General features: G+C 40.9%; 1 protein-coding gene across 4 annotated transcripts in view; it reads left to right on the top strand.

Annotated features, from left to right (window-relative positions):
* Positions 1 to 280: 280 nt before the first annotated feature.
* SPAG9 (sperm associated antigen 9) overlaps positions 281 to 16,248 on the top strand; it is a 64,747-nt gene continuing 48,779 nt past the window's right edge. For all 4 annotated transcript variants that reach the window (XM_074922329.1, XM_074922328.1, XM_074922330.1 and 1 more), the window contains exons 1-2: positions 281 to 689; positions 7,056 to 7,176. In XM_074922329.1, the coding sequence (XP_074778430.1) occupies positions 384 to 689; positions 7,056 to 7,176 (427 nt within the window). In that variant the 5' untranslated portion in view covers positions 281 to 383. The remainder of the gene's footprint in view (positions 690 to 7,055; positions 7,177 to 16,248) is intronic.

The following is a 16,248-nucleotide window of genomic DNA, read 5'->3' as shown; positions in this document are numbered from 1 at the left end:
AATGCTGCAATCCCTCGGGGTCGTGGCTCCCCCCGGGTGCCCGGCTCCCCCCGGGGCTCGGCCCGCGGCCCCCGGCTCCCCTTCCGCAGCCCAGCCCGGCCCAGCCCCCCCTCCGCCCCGCCGGGCCCCGCACCCGCCCCCCGCGGCCGCCGCCATCGCGGCCAGGCCCCGCCCCCGCGCCCCGCCCCGCCCGCGTGACGGCGGCCCCGCCCCGGCGCGGCGGGTGAGGTCAGAGCCGTGCGCCAGGGCCGCTCCGCCCGCCCCCCGCCGCCCGCTCGCCCGGCTGCAGGCGAGGCCCCGCCGCAGAGGGAGGAGGCGCCGGGAGCGCCCGGAGCCGCCGCCGCCCCGCCGGGCCCCGAGAGGGAAGGCGCTCGCCGGCAGCCATGGAGCTGGCGGACGGCGTGGTGTACCAGGAGGACCCCGGCGGCCCCGGCCCCGCCATGATGTCGGAGCGGGTGTCGGGGCTGGCGGGCTCCATCTACCGCGAGTTCGAGCGGCTCATCGGGCGCTACGACGAGGAGGTGGTGGCCGAGCTGATGCCGCTGGTGGTGGCCGTCCTGGAGAACCTGGACTCGGTGTGCGCCCACAGCCAGGAGACCAGCGTGGAGCTGGAGCTGCTGCGGGACGACAACGAGCAGCTCCTCACGCAGTACGAGCGGGAGAAGGCGCTGCGCAAGCAGGCCGAGGAGGTGAGGGCGGGCGCCGGGCCCAGGGGCTGAGGCGGGAGCCGAGCCGGTGGAGGGCGGGGGCCCGTTCCCAAGGCGGGCGGCGGCTCCGGGCTTCCTCCGTGGAAGCGGGGTGGGGGGCGCTTCCTGCCCCCGGCGGCGGGGGGCTTGCGGCACCCGGGCCCGGGGTGTCCCGCGGCCCGGCGGTGGCTCCTGCCGGCTCCCACGCAGGGAGGCCGCGGGGCGGGGGGGCTCTTGTCTGCGGGGCCGGGAGCCGCCGGCTGACGAGTTCAGGTCGCGACGTGTTTCGGGGCGGAGGGAAGGCGGGGAGCGCCCCGTCGCTGCCTGCTCCGCTGGTTTGGCCTCCAGCGCCTCGGAGGAGCGGGGACGTGCCGCTCTGGGCAGCGTCGTGTGGTCGCTGGACGCGGCTGATGGCAGAGAGATGTCGCGGGTGTCCGCGAGTCCCGCTCGGCGCGGCGCTGCCTGGAGGCTATTAAATAACTCTGAGAGCGCTCGGGAGCGCTGGTCCTGCAGTCACCAGGTCCTTAGAAGAAAAGCAGCACTGCTCTGCAGAGCAAACATGGAACCATGTACTGACTGCTTTGCTCTTTCACTTTCCCTCTGGGTTTTCTCCGTGGCCGGAGGTGGATTGTCCGTTTCGGATCAGTTGTAGCGGGTATATACCAAAAATAGGAAGAATGCATTGCGAAAAATGTGGAAATACGTGCTGTCTAGACTGAAGTTCTTGAGACTTGGTACATAAAAGCTGCCGTCAGCAACAGGTGGTGCACTGTTCAATGACATAAACTCTGACTTGGGATGTTACTCCAAAAATTTAAATAAAAATATCTAAGAATTACTTCAGTATAAATGAGCTTGTGAAGCACAATTTTCTGCGAGATTGTAAAACAATACAGTAGAAGGCAGCTGTGCAGGAGAACTTCCTCCAGCTCATTGTCTTGCCAAACTCCTGTAGGAAATTGGATTGACAGCATTATCTGTTATAGAGCAAGCCATCTTACAAGCCTATTTCCAGACTTCATGTCCTGTGCTTACCTTCTAAATTTTCCAGAAATTAGAAGCATAACAATACTGAAGGGGAAGACAATATTGACAATGATAACTTGCTTTGAAAAACATTAGACCGTACAAATATTTGTATACATCGTGGTTATACGTGAGTGCGAAATGTTGGCTGCAAATTGTCACAGGACTTTGTTAGTTTGTTACGAAGTAAGGTGGTGTGAATGATGTGCCCCCAACTCTTTGATGAATAGACCATTCATCTTTCTTGCCAAACATGTAGTTGTTTTTACGATGCCTTATGGACTTCAGTCTGGGGACTGTTCTGTAAAGACTTCATCACTAGTTCTGGCACAAGCTGCATGTAAAAGGCTTTTTTAGAAAAGATTTTATTTTTATTAAGAGAGTAAGAGAAGGGGCTGATAAATATTTTCTGAACTAATTCATGAGAAAAATCCATCAGGCTTGAAACACAGGCAGCATTTGCCAGACTGAAAAAAGCAGGCCTTGGGCAGCAGAACAGAAACCATGACAATATGATGAAACAGAATACGTTGTTAATTGTGTTGTTGTGGGGAGCTGTACATATTTCTGTTGGTAGTGTACTTCACTGCCATCTCCATTTCTTTGTGTCATGATAAATTAACTTGAGGAGGCAAGCATTATTCAGTCTAAAAACTAGTACTAGTGCTGTAAGACATCTTACTGATGCTTGCCAAAGTGCAGTTAGACCAAATTTTCAGTTCTAAGCAAAGGTCATATTTTTGTGAAGTGCTGAGGCGAGTTATGCTGTACATATGTGAAATAGTCTGTCATAGATAGATAAAGCATGGTATGTTCCTGTCATGTGTTTTATCCAGACTTGATTGTTGCAACTATTTTTTTTTGAATGCTGAGGCAATCTGATGGGTGCAGTGTGGTTGAAAAGAAAGGAGGGAGCATGATTGTAGCACTATTTTTCATGGACAAGTTACTCCTTTAGTGTGTTTCTTTCATTTAATTGTGGAGGTTGTTTGTGTAATCTGATAGCAAAATGAAGACTTTTGAGCTGCTAAGTTTGATATTCTGTATCATCTGTTCTGACCATCCTGAAGAATTAAGATATCTTCTTTTACTTTCTACTTGTTGTCGTAGGAATTTTTATTTGCAGTAGTATCTTGGTGATTAATAATAGCTTACAGATCTCCTTACACCATTGTCCTAATTTGCCTCCTTTATTTCCTGAACTTAAAAAGTGTTGCTGAAGAAACATCTTGAAAGTTGTTGCCTGTGGATTTCTGTTAAGGGGACTTTAAAAAAACCCCAAGAAATTCTGGATCTACTTCTGAGTCCTCTAGGTAACAGTCATGATCTTTTTAGTTGCTGTGAAGTCACTTGTCTGACTTTTACCATGGTACGTTTTGTGATTATAGCTAAAGAAATAGAGGAACCAGTTATTCTGCTGTTCTGCTTACAGTTCTGCATAATTTATCTTCCCACTTAGTGAATGAATGTTAGGCAGCGTGCCCTGCCACAAAGAAAAGGGAGAGGAAGAAGAATTTGGGGTTCTGCTATTTTATACCCTAATAAGTTTTACTTCTGTAGAAGTATATTGCTCCGTACCTGGGTGTGTGTGGCTAGCAGGTGTTTTGTGTGGGCTTGAAAGCAGGATAAAATCTACTCCTTTTTGCCATGTCAAGATGTCTCATGTATCTTTTAGCTTTAATGTTGTTGTTGGGATTAAGCTGTTCTTGAAATCTGAAGTTCAGTACACTTACTACTTTTGCAACCATGAAAAAGGATTTACCACCATGAAAATTAGTTTAAGTAGTAGTGTGAACTTGATGACTATCTTTTCTTTCTTTTCCCAAAGTTAACTTTATTTCTTAGGATTGTGTGTTAAGTAAACCCTCTGCAGTAAGAGTTTGAAGTATTTTTAATCAGAAAGATCAAAACTGAGATCCATTATACAGAAAGCTTGCTAAAATAGTAGAAGTTACTAAGTTGTTTTCAGTTACATATATTTTTCTCCTTCCTGAATCCAGCTAAGCTGGCTTTGTAGTTAATTTACTCTACCTGCTCCAGGAAGAACATGCCATTGGCTGAAAAACTGGCATCATTGCAATAAAAGTTACTGAAGGACACATCATAGGATGATAAAGACTGCCAAGTAGGTGGAACCCTGACATCAGATATGCTTAGTATTGCACCTGGATCGTGTGATGAGAAAACAAGCTAAAATATAAAGAAACAGAAGATGACATAAATATAGGAAAAAATGTTTCAATCAGCTAGTACTGTGTTACAAAGTGATTAAATGGTTATATGTATGAGAGAGGGCTCCAAATGTGTATGCTGTTCCATTGTGTAGTCTGAGTTCATGTTTATTGCAATGATTACTGCTGTAAACTTTTAGGTAGATTTAAAATTGATTACCTAAAAACTTCTGTATCTTATTTGTGAAGGACTTTTCTATACTTTTTATTTGGAGGCCTTTAAGAACAGGTTAGACCAATGCCTGTCTGAAATGACATAGTTGATACTGCCTGGAAAACACTGGAAGGATTAAATGGGAGTTGCCAAGCATAGTTTATGAAGGTATCACAGGCTTGGATTTCAGCAGTAGGCACATGCAGAAGGAGGCGTGCATCATATCCTGTGCTTACACCTCATTATATCCTAATCAAAATTAGGATCCAGAGACACTAGCACTGAGGATCAGAGCCTTGAATCAAGTTGGCCTTTTAAGGACTGTTCTAACTGTATCTTCTGGTATCTTGTGATATTTGCTTGTTTTAAAGATGTATTGGTGTCCTTCAGCTTGTTCTTTAAAAAAAAAAAGACAAAAAAAAATCTTAGTTCTTGTTGGAGTTGTAAGATAGGGCTTTGTGGCCTAGACAGGCTGTCACTTAAAATGAGGAAAGCTGGATTTTTGTCTGCCTTGGCGTTCTGCGCAACCAATATCTCAGGTTGAAATAAGAGCATGTCTAGTATCCATATATTGAGTGGCTAACATGTTCCTCTGTATGCTGCTGCATTTACATTAAACAATGCAGTAGATGTGCAATATTTGAGTGTATCGTGAATGTAAATTTAAAAAAAGTCATTTAATATGGGTGCTCAGCCTATCCTTGGCTGTTGTGGGGGTTTATCCTTCCAGCAGTCATACAGGCTTAGTCAGGATGAGGTGGTCAATCTCCTGGGGCTTTGCCTGTGTTAATACTGTCACTGGAAGGAGAGATGAAACTAAGAGCATCCAAAGTCTAAAGTACTCAGTTGTTGATTTGATCAGGTATAGTTTTCAGCAGAGGAAAGAAAATCCAGCTCTGATGATAAAAATGCTTTGAAGAGAGATAAATTAAATTTTAACTTTAACAAAATGAAGGTAAACTAGTGGAAGGTAACAAACATTTGATATGAAAGCAGTTTTAATACTTGCAGTTGAAGAACTTGAGAGGAAGTACAAAATTATATCTATCTTTAATTTCATGAATAACAATGACATTGATGGCTTTGAACGGCTGTTTATTCAAAAGTGTAATTGTCACTGGCCTCATGCAAGTTGAGACACATCTGACTTTGGGAAATCATCAGAGAAGCAAGTAAACAAAGATGTTATAGTTTTATAATTCTTCTTTCATGTTTTCCCATGTTTAATGTAACAAACCATGTTGGGTTTTAGCCCCAGTGCCAAATTTGTTGTCAAACTTTGAAGTGCTTTTTTAAAAAAATGAGTCTGCTAAGAATAAGCCAGACATGACTTGAATCTTTAATACAAAAGGGCAAAACTCTTGTGTCATTTACGACAAAGGAGACATGAAACATGTTTTTCAGTATTACATTGAGAAATTAATATTCCCAAACTTTATGTTGGGGGGGGGGGGGGGGTAGAAAGACATCTGTCTTTATGAAGCTGGAGAACTCATTTTAAGTTGCAGAACCCAAAGCAGTGCTACCTGGGCTACTGTCAGCTGTTTCTCAATTGTTTCATGATTTAGCTTGAAGCACAGTCATATGAACACCATGCCTAGTCCTGTGATAGCTGTGGAGAGTTTGTCTGAAAGGATCACTTGTTCCACTTCATAGATTTTGATGCATTTCTACATCTGAAGTAATTCTTAAGCAAAACTTCTTCTGATGACCCTGCTAAACTGAAGCTCTTTTCATAGGGTTATGAGTTTCTCCTTTTATAAAAGCTATAAAGCACATTGGCTAAGACTTAGTAGTAGCTTATTAAAAGTTGGTGTATTTGAAGTATTTTTCCCACTAAGTTTTCCTAGCAATACATATGAAAAAATTATATTCAAATCACCTATAACATTACTGTTTTTAACTTGCTGCCTCCTTTGTGTCTTTGCTTCCATGTGGTCCCCAGCTGCAGCTTGCTTTCTGACCCTTTAACTGTCCTGGATGTTTGGGGTTTTTCTTCTGCAAAAGCTTCTGGTACACTTTTCCTTTCTGTACTTCTGTGTAACTCGTGTCTGTGGCTTTGTCTTCTCTTTGCAATGCAGAATAGAGTGTACTACATGACCCGAGATGTCTTTGGCTGTTAGAAGTATTCTTTGTGCTACCAGTACGTGCTGCATTTCTTAAGTTTTTAGCTAAGAGAAATAGCAAGAGGTAGTTTTTTAAAACCGCTGTAGTGTTGAATTGGCAGCTTTAATGTTATAAAATGTAAACACTGATATATATATATCAGTGAACTCCAGAATATTGTGAGTCATGAAGTTGTAGAAGGTGATGGTAATCAGCACAGTTCCAGAGTGCCTGTAAATAGTTGTCTATGCAGTTCACAGATTGCAGGAGATGTTTAAGTATTTGATGAAGAATGAGCATTTTATAACCTATCACATGGTAGCAGAAATTGGGTAGGAATGAAAAAATACCATGTAATTTTGGTTGGCACTGTTGCTGGCCTGCCCCTACTGCAGTGTCTGTACCTTCATGGCTCACCGTTGGCTTCACCAATGTTTAATCAGATCTAAGGATACCAAGACACTGCTCACATGCAGTATTGGCAGGCAAGCATCTGAAGTTAGGAAAGAATGAAATAATTCATGTTTGTTAGTCCCAAGAGGCTTCTCTGAAGTAGTTGGTATTTCGTTGATGGTGATTACACAGAGCAACCTAGATGGACTGGACTAAAATAGTGTTTAAATGTGGAGTGTAGATCTGTTCTGTTGTTTTGAAAGCCTGCTTGCACCCTTCCTTGCTGTGAAGGGCTGCTGTGTTGTTTCCTACATGCTGCTTGAAGTGAAAGTCTTTTTAAAAACAAATCTAGGAATGACTCGACATCTGCTCTTTCTCTTTGGAGAAAGAACTTTGCTCAGGCTTTTTTTTAAAAAAAATCTGTAATTGTTGAGTGTAACTTTACTTTTATTTGTTTAGAAATTCATCGAGTTTGAAGATTCTCAAGAACAAGAGAAAAAGGACTTACAGACCAGAGTGGAAGCATTAGAATCACAAACTCGTCAGCTTGAACTCAAAGCAAAAAACTATGCTGATCAAAGTAAGTAAAATATATTGCACTCCCTTTAACTGATATTAGTGCATTTTAAATTTCATTCTGTAAAAGGATAATAACTATGCTAAATATCTGTGTTATCCGATCCCTGTATTTTGACAGATAACTAGGTTTAACTCTTGGTGCAAGTTTGTTTTTCTTAGAATTAACATAATCAAATTAGGTATATGCTTGTGACTTGTAATCCAATTCTTCTGGTATCCTTGTTCCATTTTCCTTTTATTCTCATGTTTCCATGCTATTCTTATGTTTAGCAACTTTTTCAGGAGATATTTCAAACTTATTCCCTTGTTAGTGTTGATAAAATAAACTTAATTTTCTTCCCATAAAACTGTTGTTTGTTCTGAAAATAATTGTAATCTTTGAGTTTGGAACTGCTTCTGGGATGAGAATACTATTGATGCTGATTCTCATTAGCTTTTATATAATTTTTCCTGATTTATTTCTATGAGGCATTTAGTTTTTGCAGGAAGAGAGTTAAGGAAGAACACTTCCACTTTTAGAGATGTTCTGTGTAACTTAATGAAAACTGTAAATTCTGGAAAAGGAGAACAGCCATCAGTTTTTGTGAAATACTGAAATGTGAAATAATTTCCATGTGAATATATTGTAGCTTAGACTGCTTCTTATCCAGGTACATAGTCACTGAGTGAAACCCAATCATCAGTTTTTCTGCTTCTAGCTGAGTAAAAAGTAGAGGAAAAGAATACTCAAACCCAGAGAAACCTTCTCTTGTCATTTTTATCTCTCCCACCCTTCAGGCTAAATTGAAAATGAAAGACCTATGCTTCCAATGATGGATTTTAAAAATTTTTTCTTTTGCTGTGAGTCTGTTAAACATGGAATGAAGGGTGTGAGTTTTACTTTCATTTAAGCTTTTTAGCACAGTGTAGAAATAACGATCAATATGAATTAATGTAAGCATTTTGTCAATCTTCTAAGCTAACTTGTATTGACATAAGACTAGCATGTCTCTCAATTACTATACAGCTTTTATTGCTGGACCATGCAGAAATGGAAGGTTAGACTGTATCAAGCCTGATAAGGTTGAGATAAGATCAGTCTCTAAAATCAGAGTGCCAGCTGTAGCCCCTCTTCTCTATTCTTTCTTCCTTTATTTCTACTCAGCCACCTTTCCTGGCCATAATGCAATAAGTTATAGTTCTCTTTTTCAATATAAGGTGTAATAATCTTCCTGTAAAGCTTAATTTTCAGTGGCATGAGTGAGTCTATGGCAGGGTTGAAGTATTATTGTACTAGCGTTAATCTTAATGTAGATGGCATGCAGAGCTGAATCTTTCTGAAATTTAAATGGTTTAGAATGCTGTTGGTAAATCTTAGAGGCATGTTGTACTTCTTCAGGCCCATTGCAGTTAAAATATTCTCTGATTCTGTACAGACAGTGAAAACCAGGGATGGTTGATTTCCAGGAGTGTATCTTTGTGGATCAGGTCAAACTAAAATGGATAACTGTAAAGCATATTGTAGAGACTTGTATCAGAAATGCTATGATTCTTGTGAATGGAAATGTGTGTGTGTGTTTAAAAGCAGCAGAAGAGGGGAAAAGAAAACATTGGAACAAGAGTTGAGTGGTCTGTTTTGGTAACAAAGGACACTGTTTCCAGAACACCCATGCTCTAAGCCCACAGCCCAAACAACTTGTTAATGGGAGACCCTGTACTCTGACAACAGGATTATGGCATCAAGATTGCATCGTGTCATATATGCCATTACTTTTTATGTTAATAAAATAAAAAATACAAATTAGTTGCACAAAAAAGTAATTTTGATTCCTGGCAGTATGTGTGCCAGCATATCTGGAGTTCCTCTCATAGAAGCTGCACTTACCCCATATACTGATGTATATAACACTGTTATATATTATTCTGTGAATCTGTTCATGTAAATTTTTTTTGCCTTGAATATCAAGCCTTCAAATATATGTATGTTTTTAAACTCTTAATTGCATTGTGTGTATATATGTGTGCGTCTTGGTTTTGGTATAGATTGTAATAATGAAAATATTTGCATGAGAAACTCAGCTGTTTCAGTAAAACCACTCAGTGTTGGCTAGAACTACTTTTTATAAGAAACAGTGTTGTTGAAAATAGTTATCATAAAGTTCTGGTGTTAGAGTGTTGACTTTTAAAGAGTTCCAAAAGCTTTTTATTGGAGAAAACCCTTTTGTGATGGCAAAAATGTAGCTTTGGAGGAACAGTAGGGCTGTGATGAACATTGAGTTTTGCTTATGATTTGGGCTGAGAAGTTGTCTGGGAAAACATGAAAGACTGTTAAAAAGAGATGACATGCTGCTGATGCAGAGCAAGATCAAAGGGAACCTAAGCACAATTGTTGAACACCTAATGAATATTATACAAGTGAACTGTTTTTTTTTCTTAGTGCTCTAAATTTCTAGGTTATGAAAAGTATACTAGTGTACATATTCTTGAAGTAATCTAAACTCTACTGCATTACCTTCTTTTCTGTTTTATAGGCAAGGCCATTTTTATGTCCTGCAATACCAACAATACCCAATGTATTGCTTTAATTCACTGGATACAGCTACAAGTCTTCTAGCTATATTTCTTTTTCTCTTCTACTTCCTATACTACTGCCTGTGCATCTAAATTAGTCTGTGGTATTGCCAACTGTTACCACATCAACATTCAAAATAGTGGTAGTGTTATCATTGATAATGGGAATTGCAAATGCCTGGCACAGAGCAAGTAAGCAAATAAAACCTGACTTTGCTTTTTTGTGTCAGAGTACAGAGTCTGAGATAGTTATGTCAGTTTATGACACAATTAGTAGTTTAGAATAGAAAACAGGTAAGACATGTGGTCCTGTGTAGTACTTTAACTACAAGACCTTTTGCTTTTTGTGGACTGCTTATTGTGCTGTATGTTTATCCTTAAATAAGCAAGGCCTATGAGAACATGTTTAGTCCATTAAAAGTTTTGACTTGTTCTCTTGAACGCTGTCCATTCGGAGCATTTGATGAAGACTGATATTCTAAAAGTTAGCCTGGAGAGAGGGCAGCCCTTAAATTACACTGTACGGTTCAGTCTGGTGCGTGCTTAAACGTGCATGCCAATTGAAATTGCTCAAGAAGCCATAGTTTTGTTATGTTCTGAATTGTAAGTGCTTGTTTTCTTAGTGATCGTCACACTAAAGAAAAAAGGAAATATTTCTTTGCACTTAAATTTATTACGTGGGATTAAGCTCATAGCCACATATTCAGCTAGCTAGGTTGGATTAAATCTGCTGTTTGAAATTGAAGAAGTGAAGCAAGAAGCTTATTTTGTGTCAACCAGTTACAAAGTTTCTGTGGTTCACTGACTTTTTTTTTTTTCCTGCATTACAAGTTTAAACAGTTACTGTCAGCTACCTCTTATATGAGTGAACTACCCTACTCTGCTATTTCGTAGGAGGAAATGGCAAGAGGGAGATGTGACAGTGTGACCTGGTGGCACTGCTGGGAGGATTGTGAGCCACAGAACATGATGAAATCCCAAATGGTGGGGGCAGATGCACATGGAGTTACCATTCTTGCATGATGTAGAGCACTCGGTCCATGGTATTTTGTGGGTTGTGGCAGTTGCCTAAGTCAAGTTTGCTACCAAAAAAGTGTGACTTGTTGCATACTGGGATATTTTGGTAAACCTTACAACTGCTTAAAGGAAAGCAGAGGCGTAAGGATTTGCAACTTCTATTTCAGTGCAGGAATGTGCTGCAGTGGTGTGGCTCTTTCTCCTGTGATCTACCTCCTTGTCTCATTTTGCAGTCTTCGCTGCTGCTCTCCCCTGTAACTTTCCCTGGTGTGCCTCTGCCCTCGTGTTGGTGTGTGTCGGCTGTCAGCATCACCTGTGCAGGGAATGGAGGAAAGACAGTGCCTGTGCTTTCAAGGGCCTGTGGCTTGTGGAAGTTAAAACAAGTTAAATATCACAAAGTTCCTGGAGATTTGTCTAGGGAAAATGTTCTTACAGGCAGTTTTTAGAAGCTCTTGTTGTTGGTCTTTAGCAAACTTGTACTGAGTGTGAGCAAATATCTTTTTTTTGGTTTTATTACTTGACTAGACTTTCATGGATTATTTTTTTTCTCAACAGCAGAGGGCACCTCTGAATATTGTGGAGGTGCACTAAGCATGCAAGGGCCAGGTTTAAAAAAAAAAAAAGCCCAAACCAAACCCCAAGTTTAACATTTAAAGTCTTCTCCTTCCTTTCCACTTCCATGATGTGTCTGAGGCAGACACCAGCCTCTGATATAATCTTAAACATTTTTTACAAGAGCTTCAATATATGACTTTCACATTATTTCAAGTCTTTGCTGTGGTGAGACCCCTGGTGCTCTGCTTGTAGTTTGCAGCATTAGAATGTTTCAAATTTCAGCCTTGCATCTGGAAAACTAAGCAGTTAGAACTGTTAAAAACTTGTAATAGTGATATCCAGCTCCCTTGTCCAGCAGTGCTCCATGGGGGCACATGATATTGTTTTGGACACTGTTTGGTCTCCAGTTACCAGAGGGGATAAATGCCTTTCAGTGCTCATGTGATGTGCCACTGACTTCTGTGGGGGCTACAGAGGTTTAATTAATTTCCCTTCCTTGCCTTCCTTTTTGAGAACATCAGTTCTTTTTATGTATTACAGGCTGTAAGTTAAATTATTTGGAGTAAAATATGACTGTAGTGTATTTTGACTTACTACAGGAATGGAACAGCTTTGGAGTATGCTTTCTGGAGGAATCATTCTTAGAGTAACTTATTTACAAGAGAATCTGAAAAACACGATGTCTGCATGGTTGAAGTACTTCCTGATGGAGGTGGTAGGCTGTGGGAGTTGAAAGAGTTGGTTCCTTTTCTGGATCTGCCTAGTGCTAAAGTACAACCAAGGTAACATACTGCATTTGACAGGATAAACAAGACACAGATATGTTCCCATACCTCAGTTTATCAAACCTTAGCTTTGTAATTTATGCTTGTTAGCTTATATTTGAGGAAAACTTTATGTCAAAAAACCCCAACCAACCCAAACAAAAAAAACCCCAAACACAAACAAAAAACCCACCAAAAACCAAACCAAGACACAGCTCTTGGTCTTCAGAGCTGCAAATGTTGTGATGTAACTGTTGGGCTGATTGTATTTCCCACATCAGGTGACACAGTGCAGCAGTTGCTACTGCCTGATGTAGGTTTTATTTGGGATATGAGACAAATGTTTTGGCAGCTGACCTAAAAACATTGAGATTTGATTTCCTCAGAAGCTAAACAGAACTATTGCTCTCACTGGCTTAAAGAGAAAATGCAAGACCAGGTTCTGTTGTGAATCTTGTGCAGATGTGAAGTTATTTGGTATTTTATTTTCATCAGAGCTCTCCAGATACCAGCATTACTGTAATGTGCATCCAGGTAGACAACCTCTTGATGTGTAATCTGAAGGCATCCACTACCCTGTGATATACCTGCACAGAACTGCAGCAGCAGTTTTACACAGACCTGTCTAGTTGACTGTGAGACTCTTAATATGAACTCTGCTGCGAAGCTTGGTTTTGAGTTGAGTTGCATATCTACACGTGATGATGTGAATAATTAAACTGGTATAAAATACATCTGTCAGTAATGTTATTTCTAGGTATGGCTCAAGTGTAGTGTTTAGGGAATACAAGAAAGTTTTTCAATAAATCCTTGAAAGAAGTCGCCAAGTTTTGTTCAGTGGGGGTTTGGATTTTTCCTACATACTTTTCAAAGGCTGAAAATAGCAGAACTCATCTGACTTCCAACAAAGAAGGAACAGAACAGCTTGACTTCTAGTATTTCTTGATTTAACAAATTAGGAGCTTATTGTTTGATGCTTTTCTCAGTGCAGCTGTTTCTCACCTACAGTGGTTTGTTTACAAGGCAGATTCCCCCACTATGCCTCAGGTGTCATTTACTAAACTTGAAGAATCTTTCAATACGAAGAAGTATCAGCATCGAAGTGTAGCAGAAGGGAAGGCTTTGCTTCTGACTAAAACATTTCTCCGTTACTTATCTGGCTGTCTTAAACTGTGAAGTTACAAGAGTTCCTGCTGGTTTTGGTCGGTGGTATGGGAATCCACAGTCCACTAGATGGAGCAGAGGGTGCAGTCAGCTCCCGAGACTGCACCGAGTCCTGCTGCAAGGCTGGAGGCTTAAAAGAAAATGGAGTAGGAAATTAGAGCAGCGATTGGCCTGCTTTAAACTCCTCTATTAATATTCCTGAACAGAAGTGGTGAGAGGAGGCTGAAAACCACTGGCATATAATTAACTACTCGTGTACTTTTTCAAACTAAGGGAGTATTGTGCTAGTGGTTTAGGTGCTGGAGTTTGATTGTTACAATAATTGCTGTAAATGTTGCAGTAATGAAGATGATGTCTTTAAATGTCTTATAGAATTTTACATTCCTGAGTTGTCACCGAGTTGTCGTCTGTCTTTAAAAGCAAATCCAGTTTGCTCTAGCTTCTGTGTTCATGCTGGCTTCATGTTGCATTTTCCCGAGGTTACTCAATAGTCAAATACATAAATGAAGTATCCCACTGTTTTCAAAACAGTCAATCAGTCAAAACTTTTCTCAGTGAAAGGCTATTTTGGCTAGAGACTAGGTGAACAGTTGATACTGGGTAAAATTATTTTTTTTTAAACTTGATTTTGGGTAGAAGTTGACTTGTATATCTCCATTCATTTGAATTTCAACCTTTGTGAGGGATCTCCTGGCGTATGGTTGTCTTCATATTAAATGGTTGTAGCAGAATGTCTAAGGAGACTTTTTTTATGTCAGGTTTTTGGTGATAAATTACTGTGATTATTGTGGGTTTCAGACATAGTAGATACTTGAACAATCCAGAAGTGTCAGGGGTAAGAGCATGCAGTTGTATGTGTGGATATTTACTATCAACAGCATTCTTGACAGCTACATTGTCTTCATAATTGAAAGTGCCCTACTTTTAAAACTGAGAACTAGGCCTGTAGTTCTTGGTGGTAAGAGCTGTTTGAAGATGTTGGTCTTGCCAAGGAGTCAAATTTATCACTTGTTTTACAAATCAGTTTTCTGTGCTGCTTATTTCCAGGTCTTAACACTTTCAAGTTAAATACTTGTTTGATAGCTTCAGTCCCTGTTTCAATCTATGGTTGATGTGTGTGAGGAACTACTTAATAGGTCATAAGGTCCTACTGGATCATGGGATTGATTATGCTTGATCTCTAGCTTAACTTTGGTATGGGAGCTGCTTCTGAGAACAGAACTGGATGGAAGCTGTCCAAGGAGTTTTCAGATAGTCTTAGTGCTAGGAAAGGCTAGCTAGTGAGCTGGATCTCTGACCTGGCTTGTGTAGCAGGAACTTGTAATTCCTCTTGAAGGAATCATACTGGTTGGATTTGGCGTTCTAGCAGGTCTGTTTCTCTTTCTCCCCCTCAGGCTTATCAGCAGTTTGAGGCAGAGGACAACATACAGATGGAGGGTGTTCCAAACTTGGTAAAAGCCATCAGACTTGGGAGGTAAGCTCTGATTTTTGAATAGGAAGGGTGGGCAGCTTTGCTGCCTAATTCTTCATAATGGTGTCAGGAGGCAGAAACTGCAGAGGCTTCTCTCCATTTTGTTGTAATATTTAATCTTCCAGTTTTAGGCTTGGTTGGTTTGATTTGAGAGAACTTTGGTTAGGATTGGTACTTCAGGTCATTGAACGTGTTTGGATATTGACAGTGCTGGAGAAGGTTGCAGGTAGACCTTGAGCATGAGTTTTTGTGGTGGTGTTCTTGTGGGATGCTTTCTCATCAGCTTAAAAATACTAGAATATTTGCATTTTATTCTCATACTTATGATTCTGGAAGATCTTTAAAATTTTTCCATGTGGACTTGCAACCATGGACAGCAAAACTTTTTTGTATATTATATTTTGCACATGTAATGTCTTGCACTGCAATATCTTCAATCATGTAAGTAGGATATAATGGCTTATAAAGATATTACAACAGAGACAATGAATGTTTTGCTTTTAGGATGTACATCATCATCTGCCCATGAAGAATCTGACATGGTGTGTCTTCTTAGTGGAAGAAAAAGTCTCAGACTGAAATACCAGAGGAACTTTTGGTATTGTTACTTAAAAGTCAAGTTGATGGGAACTGTGGTTGCCATTTTGCAGACCCAGTGTGTGTCAGGCAGTGCCAGCGCCCAGCTCTGTTCCTCTTGGGGCGATGTTATCAGGGTGGTGCCAGACTTCCACTCTTTTGTGTGCTGCTGGAGTCAAATGGAACTGGTAACAACTTAGTTTTAAATGTACTTCTGGGTGCCAGCAGGAGACATTTTTTTTCTGCCTCCTTATTTCATTGCTGTTACTTTCCTGTTACTTCTGCTGGGAATGTACCTTTAATAGTGACTTAAGTTTCTCCAAGGTTTTTAGGCCAGAACCTGGTGGTCTTCCTCAGAATCCTTCTGGCTGTTCTTCAGTAAGTTCAGGTACCTTCTGTGTTCCAGTCCATGGTGATCTCTGATAATTGGGGAATATCTGATCTCTTCCACAGTGTTTAATTGGAAAACGTGTTATGTTGGTTGTTTTGTCAAGACTTTTATCTGCGATGGAGGCGTGGTTTGGGTACAGTAGATTTCTAGTGTTGTGTATTGTCCTGCTGGTGTTGGAAAAGTCTGTGCTGAGGACTGTTAATGTGGTGTCTGAGGGTCTGTAAACTTGGTGTATGTTCGCTTATGACTGAAACTTCCAGCTGTAGGACTGTAAGGTGTTACGCAGCTGGAAGTGACTTCCAGAAATGCTGAATGTCATTTACATCATCTTCTAGGGCCTTCACATTTTTAACCTTGGTATGTAATAAAAATATCAGGTTTAGTGGAGATAACCCTCCTTGACTATGCAGTACCTGTATCTATGTACATATGTCTTCTATGACTTGATTTAAGGAACTACTTAAAATTAGGCCATAGAAGGAGAAGATGGTGTGCTTTGTTATGGAACCTTGTTGTGAAAGTGTGTATTATATCCAGAACAGTGGAAACACTTTTGTGAATTTCATGAAGTTTAGCTATGGACAG

Source organism: Athene noctua, chromosome 18 (assembly GCF_965140245.1).
Source record: "Athene noctua chromosome 18, bAthNoc1.hap1.1, whole genome shotgun sequence".
NCBI lineage: Eukaryota > Metazoa > Chordata > Aves > Strigiformes > Strigidae > Athene > Athene noctua.
This window is presented reverse-complemented; position numbering and strand designations above follow the sequence as displayed.